The 26,342-nt window shown below is 40.2% G+C and overlaps 1 protein-coding gene across 3 annotated transcripts in view; it reads left to right on the top strand.

The window, feature by feature from the left end:
• ARHGAP18 (Rho GTPase activating protein 18) overlaps positions 1-25,751 on the top strand; it is a 108,259-nt gene extending 82,508 nt beyond the window's left edge. For all 3 annotated transcript variants that reach the window (XM_056566525.1, XM_056566527.1, XM_056566526.1), the window contains exons 9-15: positions 4,050-4,209; positions 9,843-9,925; positions 11,201-11,407; positions 17,216-17,350; positions 19,837-19,961; positions 23,683-23,744; positions 25,340-25,751. In XM_056566525.1, the coding sequence (XP_056422500.1) occupies positions 4,050-4,209; positions 9,843-9,925; positions 11,201-11,407; positions 17,216-17,350; positions 19,837-19,961; positions 23,683-23,744; positions 25,340-25,434 (867 nt within the window). In that variant the 3' untranslated portion in view covers positions 25,435-25,751. The remainder of the gene's footprint in view (positions 1-4,049; positions 4,210-9,842; positions 9,926-11,200; positions 11,408-17,215; positions 17,351-19,836; positions 19,962-23,682; positions 23,745-25,339) is intronic.
• Positions 25,752-26,342: the final 591 nt, after the last annotated feature.

The raw sequence follows: 26,342 nt of genomic DNA, 5'->3' as shown, positions 1-26,342 counted from the left end.
AATCTCCTCCAGAGCCTGTATGTTTGCAATGTGACTATTGCTTTGTGCTGTATGTGACCTCCATTATATTCCACTGAGATTTTTTCTTGGTGATACATTGCAGTTGTGAAATGTAGTGGATTATTTCAGTTGTAATTCTATATAGTGGAGTTATTTTTCCTTAGTGTTAAACATTGTAAGGGTGCTAAAGTATATGGTATCCGCCATGCTTATGGAGAAGGATTAACGGGAAATCTGAGTCACCTGTAGATAAAAATTCTTTTGCTTTTGAAATTTAGCCTTTTTATAGATGTGGTAAACCATTGTCTGGTTTTTTTCTGTGTTTTGTGTTTATGTTTTTGTTGGTTACTACTGACATAAAATGTCTTTCTAATCTTAATAGTTTTGAGCTGCAGTCAATGACATGGGGAGGGGGGTTGCAGACATTTTTGCAGAGGGGCATAATTTCAATGGAGTACTCCTCTACCTTTAAACTTAACCCCTAGCCGCAGCATATGGGATAAGTCTGATTATGAGGGGTCGGACAGCTGAGACTTCCTGTGATCTCCAGACCGAGTCCGAGATACAGTACGCTCCAAAAGACAGTGCATAGATAAATATGAGAGTGAGAGAGAGACGGACAGATAATACAGATAGAACAGTTAGACATTCTCTTACCAATCACGTATGAATTAAAGCAGACAGCTTATTTTTCCTGTACTGAGCACAGGTGTAACATGTGAGGACCTGCACAAGGATCTTCTCTTGTGCAGCACCTAAAACATTTCCCCAGGACAATATGAAAGGAAATCGCTCCAACACAAGACAATAAACAGCAGATGTGTGTCAGGATGTAGTTCTTTAAACATAATTATTTAGACCTAAACTTCAAATTCCGCTTTAAAAACCACAATATCCTGCAGGTAATTGTGAAAGTTTAACAACAACCTACATATATATATATATATATATATATATATATATATATATATATGCACACAGTCATGACCATAAATGTTGGCACCCCTGAAATTTTTCTCGGAAATTAAGTATTTCTCACAGAAAAGGATGGCAGTAACACAAGTTTCGCTTTGCACATGTTTATTCTCTTTGTGTGTATTGGAATTAAACCAAAAAAGGAGGAAAAAAAATCAAATTGCAAATAATGTCACAACAAACTCCAAAAATGGTTTGGACAAAATTATTGGCATCCTTAAACTGGTACTCCCCTGGAAAACATATATTTATTTTTAATCAACTGGTGCCAGAAAGTTAAACAGATTTTTAAATTACTTCTATTTAAAAATCTTAATCCTTCTAGTAATTATCAGCTTCTATTTGCTCCACAGGAAGTTCTTTTATTTTTGAATTTCCTTTCTGTCTGACCACAGTGCTCTCTGCTGACATCTCTGTTCATTTTAAGAACTGTCCAGAGTAGGAGTAAATCCCTATAGCAAACCTCTCCTGCGACAGACAGTTCCTAAAATGGACAGAAGTGTCAGCAGAGAGCACTGTGGTCAGACTGAAAAGGAAATTAAAAAAGAAAAGAGCAGGATTAAGGTTTAAGATTTTTTTTTTATTAAAGTAATTTACAAATCTGTTTAACTTTCTTGCACCAGTTGATTAAAAAAAAATAGTTTTCAGTGGAGTACACCTTTAACTTAATATTTGGAAAAAGTAACTGAAATCAGTGGCTTCCTATATCAATAAGCTTCTTACACCTCTCAGCCGGAATGTTAGACCACTCTTCTTTTGCAAACTGCTACAGGTCTCTTTTATTGGAAGGGCGCCTTTTCCCAACAGCAATTTGAAGATCTCTCCACAGGTGTTCAATGGGATTTAGATCTGGACTCATTGTTGGCCACTTCAGAACTCTCCAGCGCTTTGTTGCCATCCATTTCTGGGTGCTTTTTACCTACGTTTGGGATCATTGTCCTGCTGGAAGACCCCATATCTCGGATGTAAACCCAGCTTTCTGACACTGAGCTGTATAGTGTGACCCAAAATCTGTTGGTAATCCTCAGATTTCATGATGCCTTGCACACATTCAAGCCACCCAGTGCCAGAGGCAGCAAAACAACCCCAAAACATCATGAAACCTCCACCATATTTCACTGTAGGTACTGTGTTCTTTTCTTTGTAGGCCTCATTCCATTTTCAGTAAACAGTAGAATTATGTGCTTTACCAAAAAGCTCTATCTTGGTCTCATCTGTCCACAAGACATTTTCCCAGAAGGATTTTGGCTTACTCAAATTCATTTTGGCAAAATGTAGTCTTGCTTTTTTATGTCTGTGTCATCAGTGGGGTCCTCCTTGGTCTCCTGCCATAGCATTTCATTTCATTTAAATGTCAACAGATAGTTAGCGCTGACACTGATGGTCCCTGAGCCTGCAGGACAGCTTGAATATCTTTGGAACTTGGTAAGTGACTGCTTATCCACCATCCAGACTAGGGATTGACCGATTATCGGTTTGGCTGATATTATCAGCCGATATTCACAATTTTGGATGTTATCGGAATCGGCAATTACATTGCCGATAATGCGCCCACACCCCCACCACCGCACCCTCACCGCCCCGGCCAGAGACTGCTGCTGCCCCATTGCTTCCCCCATAATTACCTGTTCCTGGGGTCCACGCTTCTTCTGGCTCCTGCGGCGTCCTGCATTACGCTGTGCGCTGCGCAATGATGTCACTGTCAGTGCGCACAGTGACAGCTCAGGATGCCGCAGGAGCCAGAAGTAGTGCGGACCCGGGCCCCGGGAACTGGTAATTATAAAACCGAGGATGGGAGAGGCAATGGGGCAGCGGCGGTGGTTGGACTAAGGACCGGCAGGGGGAGATAAGTGGGTGGCGGTCTCTGGCCCGAGGATAAGGCGGGGGGGAATTGGACTCAGGAGGACCTCAGGATAGGCAGGGGGAGAGAAGCGGTTGCGGTGGCAGTCTCTGGCTAGAGGGTAGGGGGGGGGGGGTGTTGGACTCAGGAGGTCCCCGGGAACTGGTAATTATAAAACAGGGGATGGGAGAGGCAATGGGGCAGCGGCGGTGGTTGTACTGACGACCGGCAGGGGGAGAGAAGCGGGCGGCAGCGGTCTCTGGCCCCGCAAAAGCTGCTTCAGTTCCTTGATTTAAAGCGCCCGCTTTAAATCAATGATCTGCAGACACTTCTTCGGGGTTGGGGGGTGGAGAAATAGCCGATAACTTATATCGATATTCCGGTCTAAGTTATCAGCTATTGGACTGAAAGGCCACAGATTATCGGTATCGGCCCTAAAAAATCTATTTTTCTATTCCATCGATGCTCAGGGAGATTAGCTACAGTGCCATGGGTTGCAAGCTTCTTGATAATGTTGCGCACTGTGGACAAAGGCAAATCTAGATCTCTGGAGATGGACTTGTAACCTTGAGATTGTTGATATTTTTCCACAATTTAGGTTCTCGAGTCCTCAAACAGTTCTCTTCTCTTCTTTCTGTTGTCCATGCTCCTTTTTATCTGCTTTCAGGTGTTATTTTTATATTGCCCACTCCTGTTACTTGCCCCAGGTGAGTTTAAAGGAGCATCACATGCGTGAAACAATCTTATTTTTCCACAATTTTGAAAAGGTGCCAATAATTTTGTCCAGACCATTTTTGGAGCTCAGTGTGACATTATGTCCAATTTGCTTTTTTTCCCTCCCTTTTTTGGTTTAGTTCCAATACACATAAAGGGAATAAACATGTGTATAGCAAAACAAGTGTTACTGCAATCCTTTTCTGTGAGAAATACTTCATTTTCTTGAAAAATTTCAGGGGTGCCAACATTTCCGGCCATGAGTGTGTGTGTGTGTGTGTGTGTGTGTGTGTGTGTATATATATGTGTGTGTGTGTGTGTGTGTGTATGTATATATGTATATAATATAAAAAAAATGTTTGCACTATTGTGCAAGTCAGGCCTACAATGAACTATTTTGCATCTGTGTATTTAATTTTATTTACACTATTTATTTAGTTTATTTATTGTAAATAGTTTTAATAGTTCGGTGTAAAATCAACACAGTACATAACAAATCATAATGTACTATTTTTTTCAGTCTCTATGTGCGGAATTAGAAGGCAAGTTTTATGAGGGAACATTCAACTGGGATAACGTAAAGCAGCATGATGCAGCCAGTATCCTGAAGTTCTTCATCCGAGAGCTCCCTCTCCCATTGCTTACGGTGGAATATATGAAAGCTTTCCATTCTGTGCAGCGTGAGATCATTTTATTGTTTAATTTAATATAGTGTTTGGCTTTTGCGCTTCTTACCATCTGAAATCTTGTGTATTTGCTGCAGTCATCATTTTATTTGTGATCCCACATATAAAGTTGGATAAAAGGACCTTTATTTAGAAAATAATGAAACCACAGAAAGCTGGCGCTCTCTTTCAGGCCCTTCAATTTTGCCTTTTATTGCTGTGCATGACATTGTGACATTTATTGCTTCATTGCTGGAATACAGAACCCATAAACACTGCAGGTCAAGGGATTATATGATTACTCACAATGCTGAACATATTATAATAGATTAAGACTTTAACTGAATTTAGCTGGACAGCAATCTGCTAACATACAGAACATTATAAACACAAACAGAATAGATTCTAACATTTTATGTTTAGATGCCATCTAATGTTACTTTTGTAAACATACAGTTAACAAGTGGTTCAAGAAAGTTCTTGCCATTTAAGACCGTTTTCCCTTAAAGAGTACCCCTTATTATTTTGTTAAATGTTATAATACGCCCAGTACACATTCCCCCATCATGATAAACATGCCTTTATTTGTATTATTTGTTAGTTTTCTACCTTGATATTGCTCTGTATTTTCTGCTCAGTCAGCCTCACAGACTGGGAAGGGGCGTTACCCAGCAGATGTGACATCATATGAAGCCATACAGGGGAGAACTTCACTCTGCTACACACAACCCAGAGCAGTTCAGTGTGAGATGAGCTGTGATTGGCCAATGCTGCACACACACCCCTCAGCATTTCCTGCTTTTGGACTTCTGCCAGGCCAACAGGAGTCCAAAGTCTGTGCAAAAGATTGGGGAAAATGTGCTCTGGACAAGTAGGGAGACACCTAGTGGAAGCTTTTTTTTAAACACAAAACATAGAAAACTTTTTTTTTTTTTTTTTTTTTAAACAGTACATTAGAAAATGTTTTTATTTACCATTAAGAAAGCAATAGCAAAAAATAGTTTTAATGAGAGTGCCCATTTAAATTACAGCCCACTTATTACGACCATTTGGGGCAAAGTTAATACTGCCGTATACAACATTTATTCCACCATATAGAAGGAGATTTATCAAGCTCAGTAGTAGATTTCTTTTGCGTAAAAAAGCCGCACGTACTTGCGCACGTGCAACTTTTCTATACATGCTGCGACTTTTTGATTTTAGCTTATTCCAAAGCACATTTCTGAAATCTGCTCACATAGTCATTTTTTTTTTTTTTTTTGCTCCATTTAAAAGTCGCATATGTATTCCAGGTCCAACCTGGCTTACAGAAAGTGCAAACGTCTGCAGAAAAGGAAATTAACACCCACTTTAACAACTGTTCTTGTTCTGCATCATGAAACAAACCTACTACATTAATGTTAATGTTAATTATAGAAAAAATTTATTATATAACTAATAACTCTATTAATTTTAAGGTTGAAAATACACACTGCACACCTTGTTAATTTTAGAACACATACATGCTGGCATACCCACTAAATTTTAAAATCAATGTTGTGTTAAAATAGAATAAGGCACAAAATAATTGTGTAAGAATTTTTACAGACTACGTAAATAACCCATATGTGGCACTAAAATTTTTCCTTAAAAAAAAAAAAGCCTCCAGAGTACGGATATTCATGGTGCGGCATAGTCTGTTTTAATATTTTTTTTTATTTCTGAGGAGGGTGGATGGGTTGTTGCGGGATAGTTGCAGTGCAGCTATTTAGTGCTTTCACCCGATGCGGTATCCCCCCCCCCCCGGTCACTCTCTAGCAACGCTACTGGTAATAAAGGGTAGATAAAGAACTTCAGCTATTAACATAAGGGAAAACTTTTCTGCTTTAAAAAATGCTTTTGTAAGAGGGTTTCCTGGGTTTTGCTTATGTGTGATTTATAAATAATGTCCATATAATGTGACATTGTTGAATAATAGCCCTCATAATCAAAGTCAGTTGCTAAATATCACTAGATGATTTTGGTTTGCTCCCAGGGACCCTTTGAGGGACCTGCTAGTAAATGCCACTCCTAAACCTGACCCAAATATATAAATAAAAAGTTCAGACAAATTTATGTAAAACTTTAATGCCATTTGAATAATTCTTTGACATGTTGTCCAGCCATGACAAATGTTTAGATTGCTTCGTGTCTCACTGTTGAGAGACCCGATGGAGTCGCGAGTTACAGCCAGATGAAGTGTGCTGCAGTGTGCGCCTCACTCCCTGGCTGTAACTAAAACCCAGCTCTTTCACTGTATATGTTTTTGGAGTTAAAGGAAAACTGTCACATGTTCACTCCTGCACTAACCACAGGTACTGACAGACAGTGCGGGGGACACTGATTCATATGAGCCCTACCTTGCCCGGATCCGTCTGGCCAATCGCCCACAATCTTAGTTTTTCTATATATGCAAAATGTGGCTGTAACTGGCACAGGCGGGATTTTCAGGAGCCTAGTGGCACTGTGACGTCTGTGCCGCCCAGTCCGCTTATGAATATTCATCCCCCTTCCCTCCGGCTCTCCCTCTCCCTGCAGCTCCTAACTGGTCCTCACAGCGCATGTGCCGCTTCCTGACAGGAGCGGCGGGGAGAGCCGGAGGGAGGGGGATGAATATTCATAAGCGGACGGCACAGATGTCACAGTGCTAGTTACAGCCACATTTGCATATATAAAAAAACTAAGATTGCGGGCGAACGGCTGGACGGGTCCGGGCAAGGTAGACATCATATGAATCAGCGTCCCCTGCACTATCTGTCAGTACCTGTGGTTAGTGCAGGAGTGAACATGTGACAGTTTTTCTTTAGCTAAGCTTTTGACATGCCTGGACAATATGTCAAAAGTTTATACAAAGTCTATAGCATTACAGTGAATAGTGACACAGGTAGATGGAGAAGACGATAGATGAAGCTTACAACTCAACCCCCCTCTCCGGTGAAATGACACATTAAAGGTGAGAAGGTCACACAGCTCCTGTCTATTGTTGTCTGTGTCCATTGGTCCGGCCTTAAATCATATCTCTATATGCTATAAAAAAAAATGCTCAGCCATTATGGTTTCCCCCCTAATAATGAAAAAAAAAAAAAAATGAAATAAAAAGAATTTAAAACAAAAATAGAAACAGATAAGAAAAAAAGAGCATGTTTCAGCATCTGGCTCTAATCTTCTGACATCATGTCAAAGAGCAGAAGGAGTGGAACAGATTGTTTTATACTTTTGTATAAAAAGATTCACTGTAACTATTAACCTATTGGTTGAAGTCCCTGCTTAATCTGGGCTTAAGAGTCCAGTGGGTGGTCCCATTTAGTGATTGACAGCCTTTCTTGCATAAGCAGGTATGCATGAGATAGCTGCCAGTTAGTAATAAGGACGGACAACTTGACTGCTAAGTCCACAGTAACAGACATTTAAATGAATAAAATACAACATATGCTGATTGTGTTTCCAATAAAACTATGTATCATTTGCCCAGTTCTTTCTGTTCTATAACATGATGCTAGCAGATCAGACAGACAGCTTTTTCAATGTGACAGGTTCTATTTGAATTTCAGTAACACATCTGCCTCGAGCTGAAGGGTATTCAAAGACTGGTTGTTTGGCTGTGTATCTAGGACCTGGACTGTCAGATATGAGTCAGCAGATCATCTCAAAGCTGGACTGGTACTGTGCTGACAGTGGAGAAGGGGGATAGCAGCTCGGCAATAGTCAAATCATGTTATTCTTCAGAAGCATTAAAGGGGTATTCTGGGGGAAAATATTTTTAATATACCACACTAAAATGTATATACTTTTATAATCTAAAAAGTATCCAATCCTGTGAAATATTCTTTTAAGGATTCCTTTGGACTACTCTTTACTGATAAACTTTTGTAGCAAAATATAATAGTAAATTTATGAAAATATGTCACACACCGCTCACAAAACCGGATATGGGGCAAAAATGAGTCAAATCGTAGTGTGAACCCAGCCGTATTCTGCTGGTCTCTGTAGTTTATGGTCTCTACTTCTATATGTCACTGCTGCAGCCAATCACTTGCCTCAATGATGACCAAGGACAGCTAGTCATTGTCTGAAGACGTGCAAGTTGTTTGGTACATATTTTTGTACAAAAATGTACTTACTAGCACATTCAGATTTATGCGAAACTACAAACATATGTATTCATATATTTGTACAAATCCGATAATCCAAATAGAAAATATGAATATGAAGAATGAAATAACTAAAATCTGAATGATGCAGAAGACTAAAATGACGAAAATGAAAACTGTCTACGGTAATAAGGAATATTTTTAAATTATTTTAACTAAACTAAATGAATAGAACCACATTTTCCTGTCGTGTACATGTCTAGTCTGAAGCAGTCACTTGTCCATGACAAGGGGAAGTTTTTAATGGGCACTCTCATCTCAGTAAAACTAATTTTTGCTGTTGCACTCGATATGGTACATAAAAAATCTTTCTAATGTACTTTGTTTAAAAAAAAAAAATAATGAAGTTTTCTATATTTTATTTGTGTTTAAAAAAAGCTGCCACCAGGTGTTTCCCTACTTGTCCAGAGCACATTTTCCCCCATCTTTTTCACAGACTTTGGACTCCTGCTGGCCTGGAGGAAGTCCAAATGCAGGAAATGCTGAGGGGGGGGGGGGGGGTGTGCAGCCTTAAAGGGGTAGTCCAGTGGTGAAAAACTTATCCCCTATCCTAAAGATAGGGGATAAGTTTGAGATCGCGGGGGGTCCGACCACTGGGGCCCCCTGCAATCTCTCTGTACGGGGGCCAGGCTCTCCGACCAGATAGCGGGTGTCAACCTCCGCACGAAGCGGCGGCCAACACGCCCCCTCAATACATCTCTATGGCAGAGCCGGAGATTGCCGAAGGCAGCGCTTCGGCTCTGCCATAGAGTTGTATTGAGGGGGCGTGCCGGCCGCCGCTTCGTGCGGAGGTCGACACGCCCCCTTCCCGCGGGCTGTCGGGGCTCCGTACAGAAGATCGCAGGGGGCCCCAGCGGTCGGACCCCCTGCGATCTCAAACTTATCCCCTATCCTTAGGATAGGGGATAAGTTGTTCACCACTGGACTACTCCTTTAACCAATCATAGCTCATCTCACAATGAATTGCTCTGGGCTGTGTGTAGCAGAGTGAGGGAAGGTCTCCCCTGTATGGCTTCAGATGATGTCACGCCTGCTGGGGAACGCCCCTTCCCAGTCTGTAAATCTGACTGAGACTGAGCAGAAAATACAGAGCCATATCAAGGTAGAAACTAAAAAAAATAACAAAAATAAAGGCAGGGGGTGGTTTATCATGATATGGGCAGTGAACTGGGAGGATTTTGAAATTTAACAAGATTATGACAGGTACTCTAAGTATAGACACTGTCAGGACTTGGGCAGGAATATCCTTGTCATGGGAGAAGCAGGGGATTGGTAAGACGAGTATGAGGGCTTTATTATTATACCCCTTTCTGAACCATTAAAAAGAAATATGTTTAGAGAACCCCTTTAAATTCTGCCTTTTTAGATAATTTCATTTAGTGAATAGAAATAACAAGTAGCAACCATTACAGAAACAGTAAAGCAACTGTAGCAGTAGAGGACTGTATCTTTTTTCCTTTTTTTTCCTCCTTTTTTCAGACCTCCCAAGTAAAAAGCATCGCCTCCAAGCTTTGAATCTCCTGGTCATCCTTCTCCCTGATGTACACCGTGATGCTCTAAAGGTAAGCACCTTCATTCAGTAACTTATATACTAAAGCCAGTTTTACAGTCATGATATGATGTAGCTGCATTTTAGCCTTTATTTCATAGACCACATAAGTGGTTCTACTGAAAAAGAAATAAAATAATGTACCAATCTTTTATAGGGGTTATCCAGGAATAGAAAAAAACAGACCTAATTTCTTCCAAAAGCAACACCACACCTGTTCTCATGTTGTATGTGATATTGCAGCTCAGTTCCGTTGAAGTAATTGGACTCAATTTTTTTATACCACACACAACCTGAGGACAGAGGTGGTGCAATTTTTGGAAGAAATTTGGTCTGTTTTTCTATTTGTGGATAACCTCTTCTAAGGGATGGTTTAGGATTAGAATAAGGAATCTGCAGATAGCGGGAAAAAAAACAAGCTGGAGAAGACATTGGTGCTTTGGGCAATGCCCTGCTGGGAAGGCTTGGGTCCTGGCATCATGTGTATGGTACTTTAGCACATATCCCCTACCTAAATATTGAACAGACCTAGCAAACCCCTTTATGGTAGTGGTGTTCTCTTATGGCATTGGCCCCTTTACTAGAAATTGAGTGATTTAGAGAAAAAATGGTTTAAGGAATATGAGGAGGAATTTAAGGTTTCTGATAGAGCATCTGTGAGAGGAGATGACAAGTCAAATCCATGCTTTCTTTACCGTGCAGCATACAGTATCTGTAACGTCAATATCTGGCACTAATGTCTAGTGCCAGATACCACAGACCTTGTGCAATCCATGTCTTCACAAGCCTAAGCTCTTTTGACAGCACAAGGGAGACTTACACAATATCAAGCTGAAGGGTTTGAAGAGGTTATCCATCTATCAAAAACTGATCCTTAGAATCCCAATGGTCAGAGCCTGGCCAATAACCGACTGACACCAATGCAGCCAATGATTGGCTGAGCGGGCCATCACTGCTGAGAAGGTGGGAGCCAGAGCATTCAGAAGGGAGAGTCGCGCCAAGTTCTGGAGATGGTGGGGATACATTTTTAATAGTTGTATAACCCCTTTATTGTTATGGGTAATTGGTGTTAGAAATCAGTAAATAAATTAGAGAGAAAGGGACAGCTAAATGAATTAAATGTTAACAAAGCTCTCATATTTGGCAGCACAGGAGTTAAAGGAACTAGTGCTTAAAAAAAAAAAAAATAATTGGCCTACTCTCAAGGCATCTGTAAGAAAAAGCCGAATAATAAACTCGATCCTGTTATTTGGGACATAAAGCATGCAGTGTTTCCTCTTTGTTTTAGGCTCTACTTGAATTCCTTCAAAGGGTCGTTGATCACAGAGAACAAAATAAAATGACTCTGAAAAACGTGGCTATGATCATGGCACCTAACCTCTTTTCTCTCCACACATCTCCTGTAAAATCTCTCGATCAGGACGCTGTTACCAGCGCAGCCCGGACGGCATCTGTCATGCTTTTCATGATCAAATACCAAAAACTTCTGTGGACGGTATGTTATAAGTCCAGTCTGTTATATGGAGAAATATTACTTCTTTGTACATGGAGGCATAGGGGGTGACAACCACAATGAAAATACACTTTAGGGTATGTTCACACTGAGGAATAGGTGAGGAATTTACTCAAGTAATTCTGCTCGCTTTTTCTAATCCAAATTATCCTTTAAGGAGTATTCCAGGAATTTTTTTTATTTGACTATGCTACAGGGGCTTAACCCCTTAACGACGCAGGACGTATATTTACGTCCTGCGCCAGTTCGCGCGATATGAAGCGGGATCGCGTCTGTCGAGGCGCTCATCAACGGACGGGACCCGCGGCTAATACCACACATCGCCGATCGCGGCGATGTGCGGTATTAACCCTTTAGAAGCGGCGGGCAAAGCTGACCGCCGCTTCTAAAGTGAAACTGAAAGTGACCCGGCTGCTCAGTTGGGCTGTTCGGGACCGCCGCGGCATCCCGAACAGCTGACCGGACACCGGGAGGGCCCTTACCTGCCTCCTCGGTGTCCGATCGACGAATGACTGCTCCGTGCCTGAGATCCAGGCAGGAGCAGTCAAGCGCCGATAATGCTGATCACAGGCGTGTTAATACACGCCTGTGATCAGGATGAGAGATCAGTGTGTGCAGTGTTATAGGTCCCTATGGGACCTATAACACTGCAAAAAAAATGTAAAAAAAAAGTGTTAATAAAGGTCATTTAACCCCTTCCCTAATAAAAGTTTGAATCACCCCCCTTTTCCCATAAAAAAAATAAAACAGTGTAAAAAAAATAATAAATTAACATATGTGGTATCGCCGCGTGTGTAAATGTCCGAACTATAAAAATATATCAGTAATTAAACCGCACGGTCAATGGCGTACGCGCAAAAAAATTCCAAAGTCCAAAAAAGCGTATTTTGGTCACTTTTTATACCATTAAAAAAATGAATAAAAAGTGATCAAAAAGTCCGATCAAAACAAAAATCATACCGATAAAAACTTCAGATCACGGCGCAAAAAATGAGTCCTCATAGCGCCCTGTACGTGGAAAAATAAAAAAAGTTATAGGGGTCAGAAGATGACATTTTTAAACGTATAAATTTTCCTGCATGTAGTTATGATTTTTTCCAGAAGTGCGACAAAATTAAACCTATATAAGTAGGATATCATTTTAACCGTATGGACCTACAGAATAATAAGGTGTAATTTTTACCGAAATATGCACTGCGTAGAAACGGAAGCCCCCAAAAGTTACAAAATGGCGTGTTTTTTTTTCAATTTTGTCGCACAATGATTTTTTTTTCCGTTTCGCCGTGCATTTTTGGGTAAAATGACTAATGTCACTGCAAAGTAGAATTGGCGACGCAAAAAATAAGCCATAATATGGATTTTTAGGTGGAAAATTGAAAGGGTTATGATTTTTAAAAGGTATGGAGGAAAAAACGAAAATGCAAAAACGGAAAAACCCTGAGTCCTTAAGGGGTTAAAGTTAATGTAGTTCATAATATAGTGTCTTTACCTGTGTGTGAGGGTTTTCTCACAATTCTTCTGTGATATTCACCCCAATATTTATTTTTAACAGCATACAAAATGACTGTTGTCTCAGATTTTTCCCAGGTTGCAATGCGGCCGAGACCTGACTCACTAGTCAGCTGATGACAGGGAGCCTGTCTGCTTCAATGGGTGGAGGGATCGATTGGTGAGAGAGTGATCAATCTGCAACTAATGCAAAAGCTGATTGAAAACCAAAGGTCTTTTGAATGGCTGTAGCTCATTTATGTTTTAATGGGTGGGGTGGCCGATGTGTGGGAGGGAGGAAAATGGAATTATGGGATTTGTAGGCAAAAAAGAAAACTCAAACAGGAAATACCAGTTCACAAAAAGCTATCCATAGTATTATGGTAATCTCACAACATAGCCATTTAGCCCCAAGACAAGCGCAGATCCTTTCTAAGCATGTCCATTACTGTCTGGCAGGTACGTACTAAAATCACCTTATGGTGGATAACCCCTTTAAATGTTAGTTCCATTGATTTAATGTACTTTCCGTTTCCAGCATTCAGACGCTGAATTCTTTTCTGCCTGGGGATTGAACATGTTCATTCTTCACCCATAATACAGTCATGGCCATAAATGTTGGCACCCCTGACATTTTTCAAGAAAATGAAGTATTTCTCACAGAAAAGGATTGCAGTAACACATGTTTTGCTATAAACATGTTTATTCCCTTTGTGTGTATTGGAACTAAACCAAAAAAGGGAGGGGAAAAAAGCAAATGTATTGCCACCCTTTCAAAATTGTGGAAAAATAAGATTGTTTCAAGCATATGATGCTCCTTTAAACTCACCTGGGGCAAGTATGGGTGTGGGCAATAAAAAAAAATCACACCTGAAAGCAGATAAAATAGAGAGAAGTTCACTTAGTCTTTGCATTGTGTGTCTGTGTGTGCCACACTTAGCATGGACAACAGAGGAGAAGAGAACTGTCTGAGGACTTGAGAACCAAAATTGTGTAAAAATATCAACAATCTCAAGGTTAAAAGTCCATCTCCAGAGATCTAGATTTGCCTTTGTCCACAGTGCGCAACATTATCAAGAAGTTTGCAACCCGTGGCACTGTATCTAATCTCCTTGGGTGTGGACGGAACAGAAAAATTGATGAAAGGTGTCAACGCAGGATAGCCCGGATGGTGAATAAGCAGCCCCAAACAAGTTCCAAAGTTATTCAAGCTGTCCTGCAGTATCAGGGAGCATCAGTGACAGCGCAAACTATCCGTCAAAATTTAAATTAAATGAAACGCTATGGCAGGAGACCCAGGAGGACCCCACTGCTGACACAGAGACCTAAAAAAGCAAGACTACATTTTGCCAAAATGAACTTGAGTAAGCCAAAATCCTTTTGAGAAAATGTCTTATGGACAGATGAGACCAAGATAGAGCTTTTTGGTAAAGCACATCATTCTACTGTTTACTGAAAACAGAATGAGGCCTACAAAGAAAAGAACACAGTACCTACAGTGAAATATCGTGGAGGTTCAATTTATGTTTTGGGGTTGTTTTGCTGCCTCTGGCACTGGGTGTCGTGAATGTGTGCAAGGCATCATGAAATCTGAGGATTACTAATGGATTTTGGGGCGCTCTGTACAGCCCAGTGTCAGAAAGCTGGGTTTGCGTCCAAGATCTTTCAGCAGGGCAATGACCCCGAACATACATCAAAAAGCACCCAGAAATGGATGGCAACAAAGCGCTGGAGAGTTCTGAAGTGGCCAGCAATGAGTCCAGATCTAAATTCCATTGAACACCTGTGGAGAGATCTTAAAGGGTTCTCCACTGCTTTAACCTTCTTGGGGCAGTTAGGTAGTACTGTGGCTATATGTTATTACCCCTTTTGTTTCCTGCTGGTAACGCTACTGTAGTTTAGTTATTTTTTATCTTATTTTCAAACCTGGAAGCTGGTTACTTCATTAGTTTGTTGGCTTTTTTCGACCACAGTTTTTTTTCAGCCACCGCCATCGTTCCATCGCTACGTCACCCTGCAGGGTGTTGTGTTGGAGGCCAGCCTGCCCCATGCTCCGTATGTGCCCACCTCCCGTGCTGATGAATATTCCACCATCATAATCGCGGACCTCCTTCCTTTCAGCTTCTTATAAGCTGATTGCTGATTGGGCTGCACGCAGCGAATCGGCTCCGTTGTTGGGTGCATGTGCAGTTCATCCTCGGTCGGGAGGGTCATCTGCCAGAGAGCGCCTAGCAAATCTTCGGGAGTGTTAACAATACCCCAGCGCGTCAGTCCCAAAGCTGAAAACACAATGGCACATGCGCAGATGACCCTCCCGACCGAGGACTAACTGCGCATGCGCCCAACAACGGAGTCGATTCGCCGCGAGCAGCCCAATCAGCAATCAGCTTATAAGAAGCTGAAAGGAAGCAGGTCGCGATTATGACGGTGGAATATTCATCAGCGCAGGAGGCAGGCACGTAGGGAGCGTGGGGCAGGCCGGCCTCCAACACAACACCCTGCAGGGTGACGTAGCGATGGAAAGATGGCGGCAGCTGAAAAAAAACAGTGGTCGAAAAAAGCCAGCAAACTAATGAAGTAACCAGCTTGCGGGTTTGAAAATAAGGTAAAAAATAACCCAACTACAGCAGCGTTACCAGCAGGAAACAAAGGGGTAATAACATATAGCCACAGTACTACCCAACTGCCCCAAGAAGGTTAAAGCAGTGGAGAACCCCTTTAAAGTTGCTGTTTGGAAAAGGCACCCTTCCAATAAGAGAGACCTGGAGCAGTTTGCAAAGGAAGAGTGGTCCAACATTCCGGCTGAGAGGTGTAAGAAGCTTATTGATGGTTATAGGAAGTAACTGATTTCAGTTACTTTTTCCAAAGGGTACGCAACCAAATATTAAGTTAAGGGTGCCAATAATTTTGTGCAACCCATTTTTGGAGTTTGGTGTGACATTATGTCCAATTTGCTTTTTTTTCTCCCTTTTTTGGTTTAGTTCAATACACACAAAGGAAATAAACAATTGTATAGCAAAACATGTGTAACTGCAATCCTTTTATGTTAGAAATACTTAATTTTCGTGCAAAATTCCAAGGGCGCCAACAATTACGGCCATGACTGTATGTGGCTAAAAGCCCAGTGAAGTCAATGGGATTTTTTTTTCTGAGGAAATGAGTTTGCATGGAATTCACACAGAATTTACATGCCAAGTTTTGAAAAGGAGAATTTCCCTTCCCACAGCATTTCTCCTCCTCCTTTTAATCCTCTTCATTTCCATGTGAAAATTCTGCGCCAATTCCGCAGAAGGGATACAATGCCAAAAATAAAAAAAATATTCTGGCCAAAATGATTCCTCTTCAATTCTGCTCCAAGCCTAGCATTCCATCTGCAATAAAGTAATTGTGTCGATCTCAGATCAGTCACCTTCACTGTCATGCTTATAGCTCGAGGATATGTTTAAACTATTTACCATTAATAACTGCATATCAAAATCTTACATGTTCATTTTCCCCCACAAGAAAGAAACAAAGAAAGAATAGAAATAGTGTGTCTATAGATGCCTTTTTTACAAAACTGCAGTGGATTAATAGGAATCCACTATTACACCTAGCATCTTGGTGTGCATTAGTGTGAATAGTGCCTAAGGCTCTGGGGTGCAGTCGCACTTTGTAGACTGCACTATTCTAACCATCGAGTCCAGAGAGAGAGTTTCTTGCTGTTACAAAATATCAGAATAAACTCCCCCTCACCCCATGGATTTTTTTAGAGTTGATTTTAAATAGAAACCATGAATGCTATGCTTTTGTTGTGTGGGCCAGGTTCTTTTTTTCATTATTTTTTTTTTTTTTTTGTGGCAGTATTGTATGTGTACTAGGTTGCGTGAAGACACATCCTCTAGCACATTCTACCACACCCATTCATTGGGACTGCTGTTTCCAAGCATCATCTTACACATTCTTTGGACACAAAAAGGATAGATTACTACTTAATGCTATGTGACATGCTGAATAGTTGACCTTTATTATATTTTAGGTATTGTAGAATATTTATTTGGTTAAAGGCTCATATTAATATCTAAATCAGTGCACCTCCAGCTGTTGCAAAAGTACAACTCCCAGCATGCCCGGACAGTCAAAGGCTGTCCAGGGCATACTGGGAGTTGTAGTTTTGCAATAGATGGAGATGCATTGTTTGGGAAACACTGATCTACTTGTTGGTCCCATTTCCCATCTGGTCATGTAGCTTGTGGCAATGTAAGTATTATTTTTTTTTATTCATTTATTATATTATGATTAAAGTATAATTTGTTTTTACAGATTCCCAAATTTCTTGTCGCACAAGTAAGACAACAAAACCAGAAAAAAAATTCCAAGGAAAGAGCCATGAAGAGGCTACTGAAAAGAATGGCGTACGACAGAGAGAAGTCCGAGAAGACAGAAAAGAATGCAGATGTAAGCGTCGATTATACATTGAGATTTTTTTTTTTTGCCATATTGTTCTGCAGGATAAAATTAACTCCTTGCCATACACAGTGACTTTAAGTCTGCCAAACACACATCTGATCTCAGCCGTTAACCCAATAAACGCCACAATCATTGTTGATCTTTTAGTGAGGTGGCATGAGTGTGGCCAAACATCAGAAATATGGCAGGGTCTAGCAGAGAAGATTTCTGTTCTAGTTGATTAAGGTTAAAGGGGGTACTCAACTGGAAAACATTTTTTTTTTTTTTTTTTTTTTTTTTTTTTTTTTTTAATCAACTGGTGCCAGAAAGTTTAACATATTTGTAAATAACTTCTACTTAAAAATCTTAGTCCTTCCAGTACTTATCAGCTGCTGTATGATCCACAGGAAGTTCTTTTCTTTTTGAATTCCCCATCTGTCTGACCACAGTGCTCTCTGCTGACGCCTCTGTCTGTCAGGAACTGTCCAGAGTAGGAGCAAATCCCCATAGCAAACCTATCTTGCTCTGGACAGTTCCTGACATGGACAGAGGTGTCAGCAGAGAGCACTGTGGTCAGACAGACAGGAAATTCAAAAAGAAAAGAACTTCCTGTGGATCATAACAGCAGCTGATAAGAACTGGAAGGGTTCATCTTTTTTTAATAAACATAATTTACAAATCTATTTAATCTTTCTGGCACCAGTTGATTAAAAAAAAATGTTTTCTTATGGAGTAAAGGGGGGTTTGAGCAGTTTTCTTTCTGACATTCATGTGCTTCAATAGGGCATATGCCAAGGCTGCACTGTACTAACTAGTATAGTACAGTATGCATTCTTAATGGATCAGTTTGAAGAAAAATTAGTTTCTTTATATTTATAACAGTTTGCAGTCTCCAAAGGTGTCTACTTTGTTTACACCCCCTTCATTCCGGAGTTGGGTAGGGACACATGTTACAGATACACCAGTGTCATGGAGATCCTTCCCGGTTCAGGGACATAACATCATAAGCCCCCTCGACCTGGAAACCATTGCTGAATGGCTGCTGAGTGGACCTATGATGCCGTGTCTCCGAGCTTGGAAACGATGCGCAGCAGAGAGCGGAAATCCATGGTACCAGCATTGGCAGGGCAGCTAGGAAGGTAAGTTATGCATATTTTTTTTTTTTTTTATAAAATTTCATTTGTTATGATAAAAAAATAGTTCTGCCTGGATAACCCTTTTAAATTGTACCTGTCGCTAGCAAAAACTTTTTATATAATGTAGATAAAACCATTATATGCATATTTGTAATATAAGTTGGTTAAAAAATGTGTATATTTTTGGGTGAAATAATAATGTCCCTGCAGCTATTGCCTGTGTTTCTCTATGAGGAGACCAAATACAGTAAGTGAGGGCGGGACAAGCAGGGCTCTCTGCACTGAGGATAAACAGCTTGTCCTCGGTGCACAGAGCCCTGCTTGTCCTCGGTGCACAGAGCCCTGCTTGTCCTCGGTGCACAGAGCCCTGCTTGTCCTCGGTGCACAGAGCCCTGCTTGTCCTCGGTGCACAGAGCCCTGCTTGTCCTCGGTGCACAGAGCCCTGCTTGTCCTCGGTGCACAGAGCCCTGCTTGTCCTTGGTGCACAGAGCCCTGCTTGTCCTCGGTGCACAGAGCCCTGCTTGTCCTCGGTGCACAGAGCCCTGCTTGTCCTCGGTGCACAGAGTCGAGGACAAAATGCTGTTAGTCCAATAAAAAAAGGTATTACAAGATACTGCAACATTTTATGATTTGCATCTGCATCACTGGACTAATACGGCTACTCAAATTTACTATCTATCTATATATATATATATATATATATACACATATATATATATATATATACACATATATACACACACACACACAGTATATCTCAGCTTTATAGTTCTTTTATTATTACTGTAAAATTGTATACACATACCCACAACATCTACCATGGTGATACCATTATATAATTATATACTTTGCAAATATAACTGTATCTGTGCATTGGTGAAATATTTTAACTAGGACTCATATGCCCTCTTGTGGAAGAATACGGAAGTTGATCTCTTTAATTCAGCAATTGCATTAACACATATTGTCCCATAGCTTCCCTATTATATTAATAATCTTTTCAATAACAAATTAGACAATGTCATCCCCTAGAACACATTAGCTCGTCAAATAGTGTTTTTTAGTATGGTCTTTTCAGATTACATTGCTTCTTCTAAAAGAATAGAACATTTTATTTTAGATAAATATATTTAGATGATGATGATGATAAATATTTATCATTTTCAGCAATATAAGAAATGAAGAATGAGTGCACATATTCTGTATCAGTTGTATGTGGCCTCTGGTGCAGTCCAACATCACAACTGATGCCGCCTCTGCCCTCATTGTAGTTATTCGTGTACCACTGCAGTATCGCATCTGTGTGTATTTAAATAGATGTTCATTTTCTTTCCCTCTTTCTTTTCCCTGTAATAATAGAGTGACATATCTCAGGGATTCATACGGGTACACGCACCACAGTTTTCCAAGGTTTCAATGGCTGTACAACTAACAGAAGATTTAAAAGCTGGTGACATTTTAGCCCGGTTTCTTAACCAGGAAAGGTATTTATTTATTTATTTTATTTTATTTATTTATCCGCTCTAAACAGATTCTTTCCCAAATGAATATTTATTTACAATACTAGACTGCACAAAATGTAAGTTTTACATTAGAACAATTTACAAATAACCCTCCTGTGTATAGATATGCCTGTTACATACTTGTTGTGGTGCCCCCTGGTGTTCTTTTGATATTTTCTCACGTCCACCTAATGTGTCCATTGCTGGTGGTCACACACGCTTAAGACTTGTCCACACTGTGGGAGGTTTGCTCCTGTTTACATGTCAGCACAAAACTCAACCATCCTGTGCCTTCCCCTGCCTAAACGGCCATGTTTTTTTTAGGTCTGCATGGGCCTGTTCTAGCTGCACCGTCTTACTTGAAGAATACAATGTACGTTATGTATATTTCCTATGACATGAAATACAATATCTTAAAGAAGTACTGCAGTCTTAGACACTTATCCTGCAAATAGGGGATAAGGGTCTGATCGCGGGGGTCCCGTGACCTTCCGTATGGGGACCCAGCATTGCAGCGGTTTTGAATGGCTAATTCATGTGTCGTGGACCACCCTGAGGTTGACAACACGCCCCTTGCATACAACTCTATGGGAGAGGCGAGGATGCGCTAAAGCTGCATCTCCGCCTCTTCCATAGAGATGCATGGAAGTGTCGGTCGACACGCCTTCTGCACAGGAAAGCTGCGGCAGAGCCAGGGCCCAGTACAGGAGATAGAGTGGGGTCCCAGCATTCGGACCCCTCGCGATCAGACACTTATCCCCTATCCTGTTGATAGGGGATAAGTGTCTATGGCTGCAGATCTCCTTTAATATAGGACAAATTTCCATAAGTTTATGCTTTAAAAAAGGCAAATGAATTATAATCACTCAGATGTTCTTGCAGGTAGTGCAGGTTCTATTGTCATACTATGATCTGAATAATATAGAGGAAGACAATTGATAATTGGATTAATAATGGTCATCATTACTAAATTGCAGTGACAAAAAAATGTCCTATAACAGTTTGTAAATTATTTTCATCGGTTTCTAAGCAACACTTTTGAGGAAGCTGTGGTTAGGATGTGGCCAAATTATTCTTTATCCTACATCTGATGTATTTCTAAAGAAATTGACAAGAGAAATTAAATTAAGAGGAGACACACTTTAATAGAACTTAACTTTTAATAAGCTAGCATATAACTTATGAAAACACATAACTTATTAAAAGTTTATTTAGGTGTGTCTCCCTCCCGATTTTTACATTGATATGGCCTGTTTTGGGGCACTCTTTGCTGTAGTTTGTGCTTACTACCAGAAATTAAAAAATAACTTCTCAAATACTTAGACCAACATGTGTATGTGATGGGCACTGGAATTATGTTGTGGTTGATGATGAGGGTAGTAGTCTCTGAAGTGTATTGTCACATAGCTTGGTGGTGTAACCCAAAGGTCCTCGGTTTACCAAAACCTTTTTTTCTATTAAAACTGTTATGCCAAAGGCCAGTAATGAGACCTCTGAAAACCAGGGTTTTGTGAAACAACTTGAACTATATTTAACCTGTGATGCAGACAAGTATAGAACATATACTTTAGATTCAGCTTGGAACAGTAAAACTTTGTTGATACAATTTTGCTGAACTTAATCATGGTCCCTTGAAGGTGATGAAACTTTCGCAGACTATGATTTTAGCAGAAATATCTTTTTGGAGCTTTGGCACATAAACTTAAATGGGCACTCTCATTAAAACTAATTTTTGCTATTGCACTCCTTATGGTAAATAAAAAATATTTGTAATATACTTTGTTTGAAAAAAATAAAATTTTCTATGTTTTATTTGTGCTTAAAAATGCTCAAGAGCACATTTTCCCCCATCTCCTACACAGACTTTGGTCCGAAGCCCAAACACAAAGTGTAGCCTGGAGTGCTGAGGGGGGGGGGGTGTCCAGCCTCATCCAATCATAGCTCCTCTCACCCTTAACTGTCATAGGCTGTTGGTTGGACACACACCCTTTAGCACTTCAGGCGGCACTTCCTGTGTTTGGGCTTCGGTCCAAAGTCTGTGTATGAGATGGAAGAAATGTGCTCTTGAGCTTTTTTAAGCTCAAATAAAACATAGAAAACTTAATTTTTTTTAAAACAAAGTATAATTAGAAATATTTTTTATTTACCATAAGCAGGGCAATAGCAAAAAATAGTTTCAATGAGAGTTACCATTTAAGTATGCCCAAAGCAGACATATACAGACGTAGACAACGTGCTGTTGTATTAGCTTAATGTCCTAATTTTTGGCGATAACGGTGCTCACAGGGATTTAGCATGGGAAAAGAGACCGTAGAACTCCACTTCACTCATTTCTGGCAAGCTGTGACACGAGAAACGTATCCAGGTGAACTTTCCCTGGTTTCATGGTTGGGCACTGGTCCATCCAAAGACAAATACAAGAGCAGGTGTGAAGAATACAAGATTCTTGTACAACTTGCAAATCCCTTGAATAGAATTCTGAAAAGATTAACAATCCCCACAGCGGGACTTTGGGCTAGACACATGCTTAACTTGATTGAAGACAGGACTGGTGACAATGTGGTTTATTTGTAAAAAGTATGCCTGACTTTAGCTGTACCCAGACTCATAGAATTAGTTATTATTAGGATGCAGAAATGACTGACGAGAGAGCCACCTTTATTTCCAGGCTAGGGGTAGAGCTGAGACAATTCCTGCACTAATTATATAGGAGTCCAAAATGTGACTAGATTCTAGTTTGAGCTGTACAAGTAAAGCAGTACAATAGTTATCCATCTGAACATTGTAGAAGTCAGTGTATGCAGGTTATGACAAAAAAATCTGGAAAGACACATATGAAATGTAGAAAATACAGTATTTAGGCCTTCAGCACCTAAAATACACTCTTAACTCTCCAGCAAACCTCATTCACTTCAGCCACCCGACTAGTGTCATTGTAGCAGCTGGTACAGCTTATTTCTCCAATGTTTATAAACAAGTTTTATTACCTGACTCATGGTGAGTGCCATCCAGAACTCTCTGTTTCTACATTGAATAGAGCAGCTTAGAAAAATTGTCCTTTTATGACTGTATTCATAATTAACATAATATACACCTTTTTTAGTTGTTAGCTAAGCTTGACAAGTGGGACTCAATGTTCCACTTTTAATGGTTTTATTTGTTTAAGAGTTAAAGGAGATCTGCTGCGGCATGTAACTTAAGTGTTTGACTGGGGGGGGGGGGGAGGGTTCTGACCACTGGGAACCCCCGCGATCTCCTGTATGAGGCCCCGACTCTCCCCATGTAGAAGGCGTGTCAGCCACAGCATGATGCCACGGCAGACACGCTCCCTCCGTGTATCCCTATGGGAGAGGCGGAGATGCAGCATTCATGCATCCCCATCTCTACCATAGAGCTAAATAGCGTAGGCATGTCAGTCGACCTCTCAGGAAGGGACACATGCATTAGCCGCGCAGAGCCACGGCATTGCTGGGTCCCCGTATGGGAGATCGTGCGGAGTCCCAGCGGTCGGACCCCCCCTCCTCGATAAAACACTTATCCCCTATCCTGTGGATAGGAGATAAGTTATATACCGATCTCCTTTAAGTATTGTAAATATAGCATTGCAGATGTAAAACAGAACATCTATTTTAACTGTAGACTCTTATATGTTATATTGTTTAGTTGTTGTTATTATTATTATTGTATTTTTTCATATTGACAGTGGTTCATCAAGAAATCTAAGAAAAGAAGAAGTTAGCTTATATGAAATTGGAGGAAATATTGGTAAGTGGACATTTAACGTGCCACCTTTCTTTGGATTCTTCACTTGGCCTTTGTTTGCAATGAAGCATGAATACTTGTCATGTTTACTGATAGCCAACTCGGTTAGATGCCATGTTATGTGAGCCATTGTCAGCCATAGTCACATGACATGAACTGGGTGGTAGCTTCACTGACCAGGCAGTTTTTCTGTTATCTTCTGCTTCTGATGATGCCCTACTTCTTAATGGGAAATATCAATGGGGGAGATAAATCAAAACCCATGTAGAGAAAGAGTGGAGCAGTTACCCATAGCAACCAATCAAATCAAATTGCTTCTTTCTGGTTTTGATTCATCTCCCCCAATGTTTTTTTTATCTGCTTTGAAAAGAACTTGTTGTTGTGGAGATGTTTTCTATGGAGACCATATTTTGAACAGAAGAAGCTGGGATATATAGTTAATGTGGCAAAAGATTTAGTATTCATTTAAACCTCTTCTCTTTCTATGCTTAGGAGTCCAGTGGGTGGTCCTACTACGTGATTGGCCGGTGTCTGCACATTACTTTTTTTGTATATAGTTAAAGCTGTCAATCACTGAGTGGGACTCCAAAGCCTTGAATGATCAGAAACTTAAATGAATAAATAAAACAAAAAGTTCTGCTAAATCTTCTCTTAGACAACTATACATAAATCAGTTGGGGTTTCCTCCTCTGTAACATGCTGAATGCATGTGCTTCCTTTAAACAACCCATTTGTGAGATAAATGAATAGCGGTTTGCTTGACGTTTTCAAATCTACCATAGATATCATATGTGTGTCCAACACTCTGCTAGAAATGATCAGACATTAAAGAAAACAAATCAAATAATAGTAGAACTGCTCTAGAAAGATATAATAGGATAGAATAATAAAAAAAACTTGAAATTTGTTGTGAAATAGAACATTATACTCTCAGTTAAAGTGATTGCTTTTCATACCCGAAAGCCCCTTTTTGTCTTCAACATCAGAATACAGTGGGTTGGTAGATGCTGATGAGTGACCCCATCACTATACCCTCCGAAGGTATTACACAGGGAGATCTGCGTCCGATGCAAGCACTGATCAAGTAGATTGACGCTCATTCAAGGAGCCTATTACATGGCTCGATTATCATGTAGGCAGGGCAACAGGAACAATACATATACATTGTCTGCTGAACATCTTCTATTACATGAGGTGATGTGGGGCCGATAAGTTATGATTTTTAACCTACTTAAAAAATTGTGATCAGCCAACAAGCAAGTGTTCGATTGTTTGTCGTCTGACCGCCAGGCCTATTACAACGGGCAATATCAGCCTGTTTGGCCCATAATTGCCCTGTGTAATGTAATAAGCCCTTTGTCAAGTTTGGTGTCTGTACTCCCATTTACACTGAACTGAAAAAGTAGTCTGAAAGGTATGATAACATAAAATACAATCAGTGTAATCCTACACAAAGTACTGTATGTCAGGGCTGAATACAACTATTTAGTCTTAGCATCATATCCAAAGTGTCTGCCGACCCGCACTCCCTTTCCCGTAACGTGCAGCTGCTTCAGATTATGTAATCATGTTCTAATCTTTTCTGTATATTACTCTAGGTGAGCGATGCCTTGAAGACACAACGTACATGAAAGATCTGTCTCTCCTGAATCCAAATGCAGAATGGGTTATAAAACCAAAGCCCAAGGAATGAGCTGCCTGGCATAGAAAACAGCATAGTGTTCAAAACAAGCATAATATAGTATAAAGCAAAAGATTCATTGCAATGAAAATGACAGTGTGCACAGAATGTTCTGTTTCATTTCAGGGTACAGTAAAGCACATAAGTTATAGCCATGGCAATGCACATTTCACCACAAGTGATGACCAGTTCTGTTCATTTATTCACAATAATGCAGATTATCCTCTGCCCTTTCTGGTAGGCCGCCATCTTTCAGGAGTAATTGCTATATTGCTCATGAAATCCTTTCGGTTAAAAAAAAAAAAAAAAGGTATTTTATCAGTGCAAAACTCCAAATACTTTGATGGTTTAGCTTTCCAGAAAACAAATTTTGCCTTACTCCTAAGTACATGAAGGAACTATTGTAGGACTATATTTTCTTTGTATTTTCTTTTTTGTATAGATACTATTTTGTTATACATGTACATATAATTATATACAGTATTTTTAAAAGGACTGTATGAAGAACTTGTGGGACTTGTGTGTACCTTATTTTACTTGTTTTTATATAGCTTTATGCACTCTTTTTCTTTTACAATACACGAGCCCCTGCCTGACCTTCATGTAAATGTATGGTTACCTGTTCAGGTTTAAATGTCATTCATGTACCGTCACTAAATTCTTAATGTGACTTCTCAGGCGGACTTGGACTGAAACCTGGAAGCTGCATTAGATTAATTTATAAGCGCAGAAAATCGATTTGGGTACTTCCAGTTAGAAAATGCATTTTGTAGGACGTAAAATGATGACAGATACTGTGAACACCGTTCTCCTTGATACAGTATCTGTAACAATAAGAGAAATAACATAGCGTCTGTACCAATGGACTTTTATTGTATTTTGCAAATATTGTTAGATTTTCTACTGTATAGTGCACTGCA

This window comes from Hyla sarda, chromosome 3 (genome assembly GCF_029499605.1).
Source record: "Hyla sarda isolate aHylSar1 chromosome 3, aHylSar1.hap1, whole genome shotgun sequence".
NCBI lineage: Eukaryota > Metazoa > Chordata > Amphibia > Anura > Hylidae > Hyla > Hyla sarda.
This window is presented reverse-complemented; position numbering and strand designations above follow the sequence as displayed.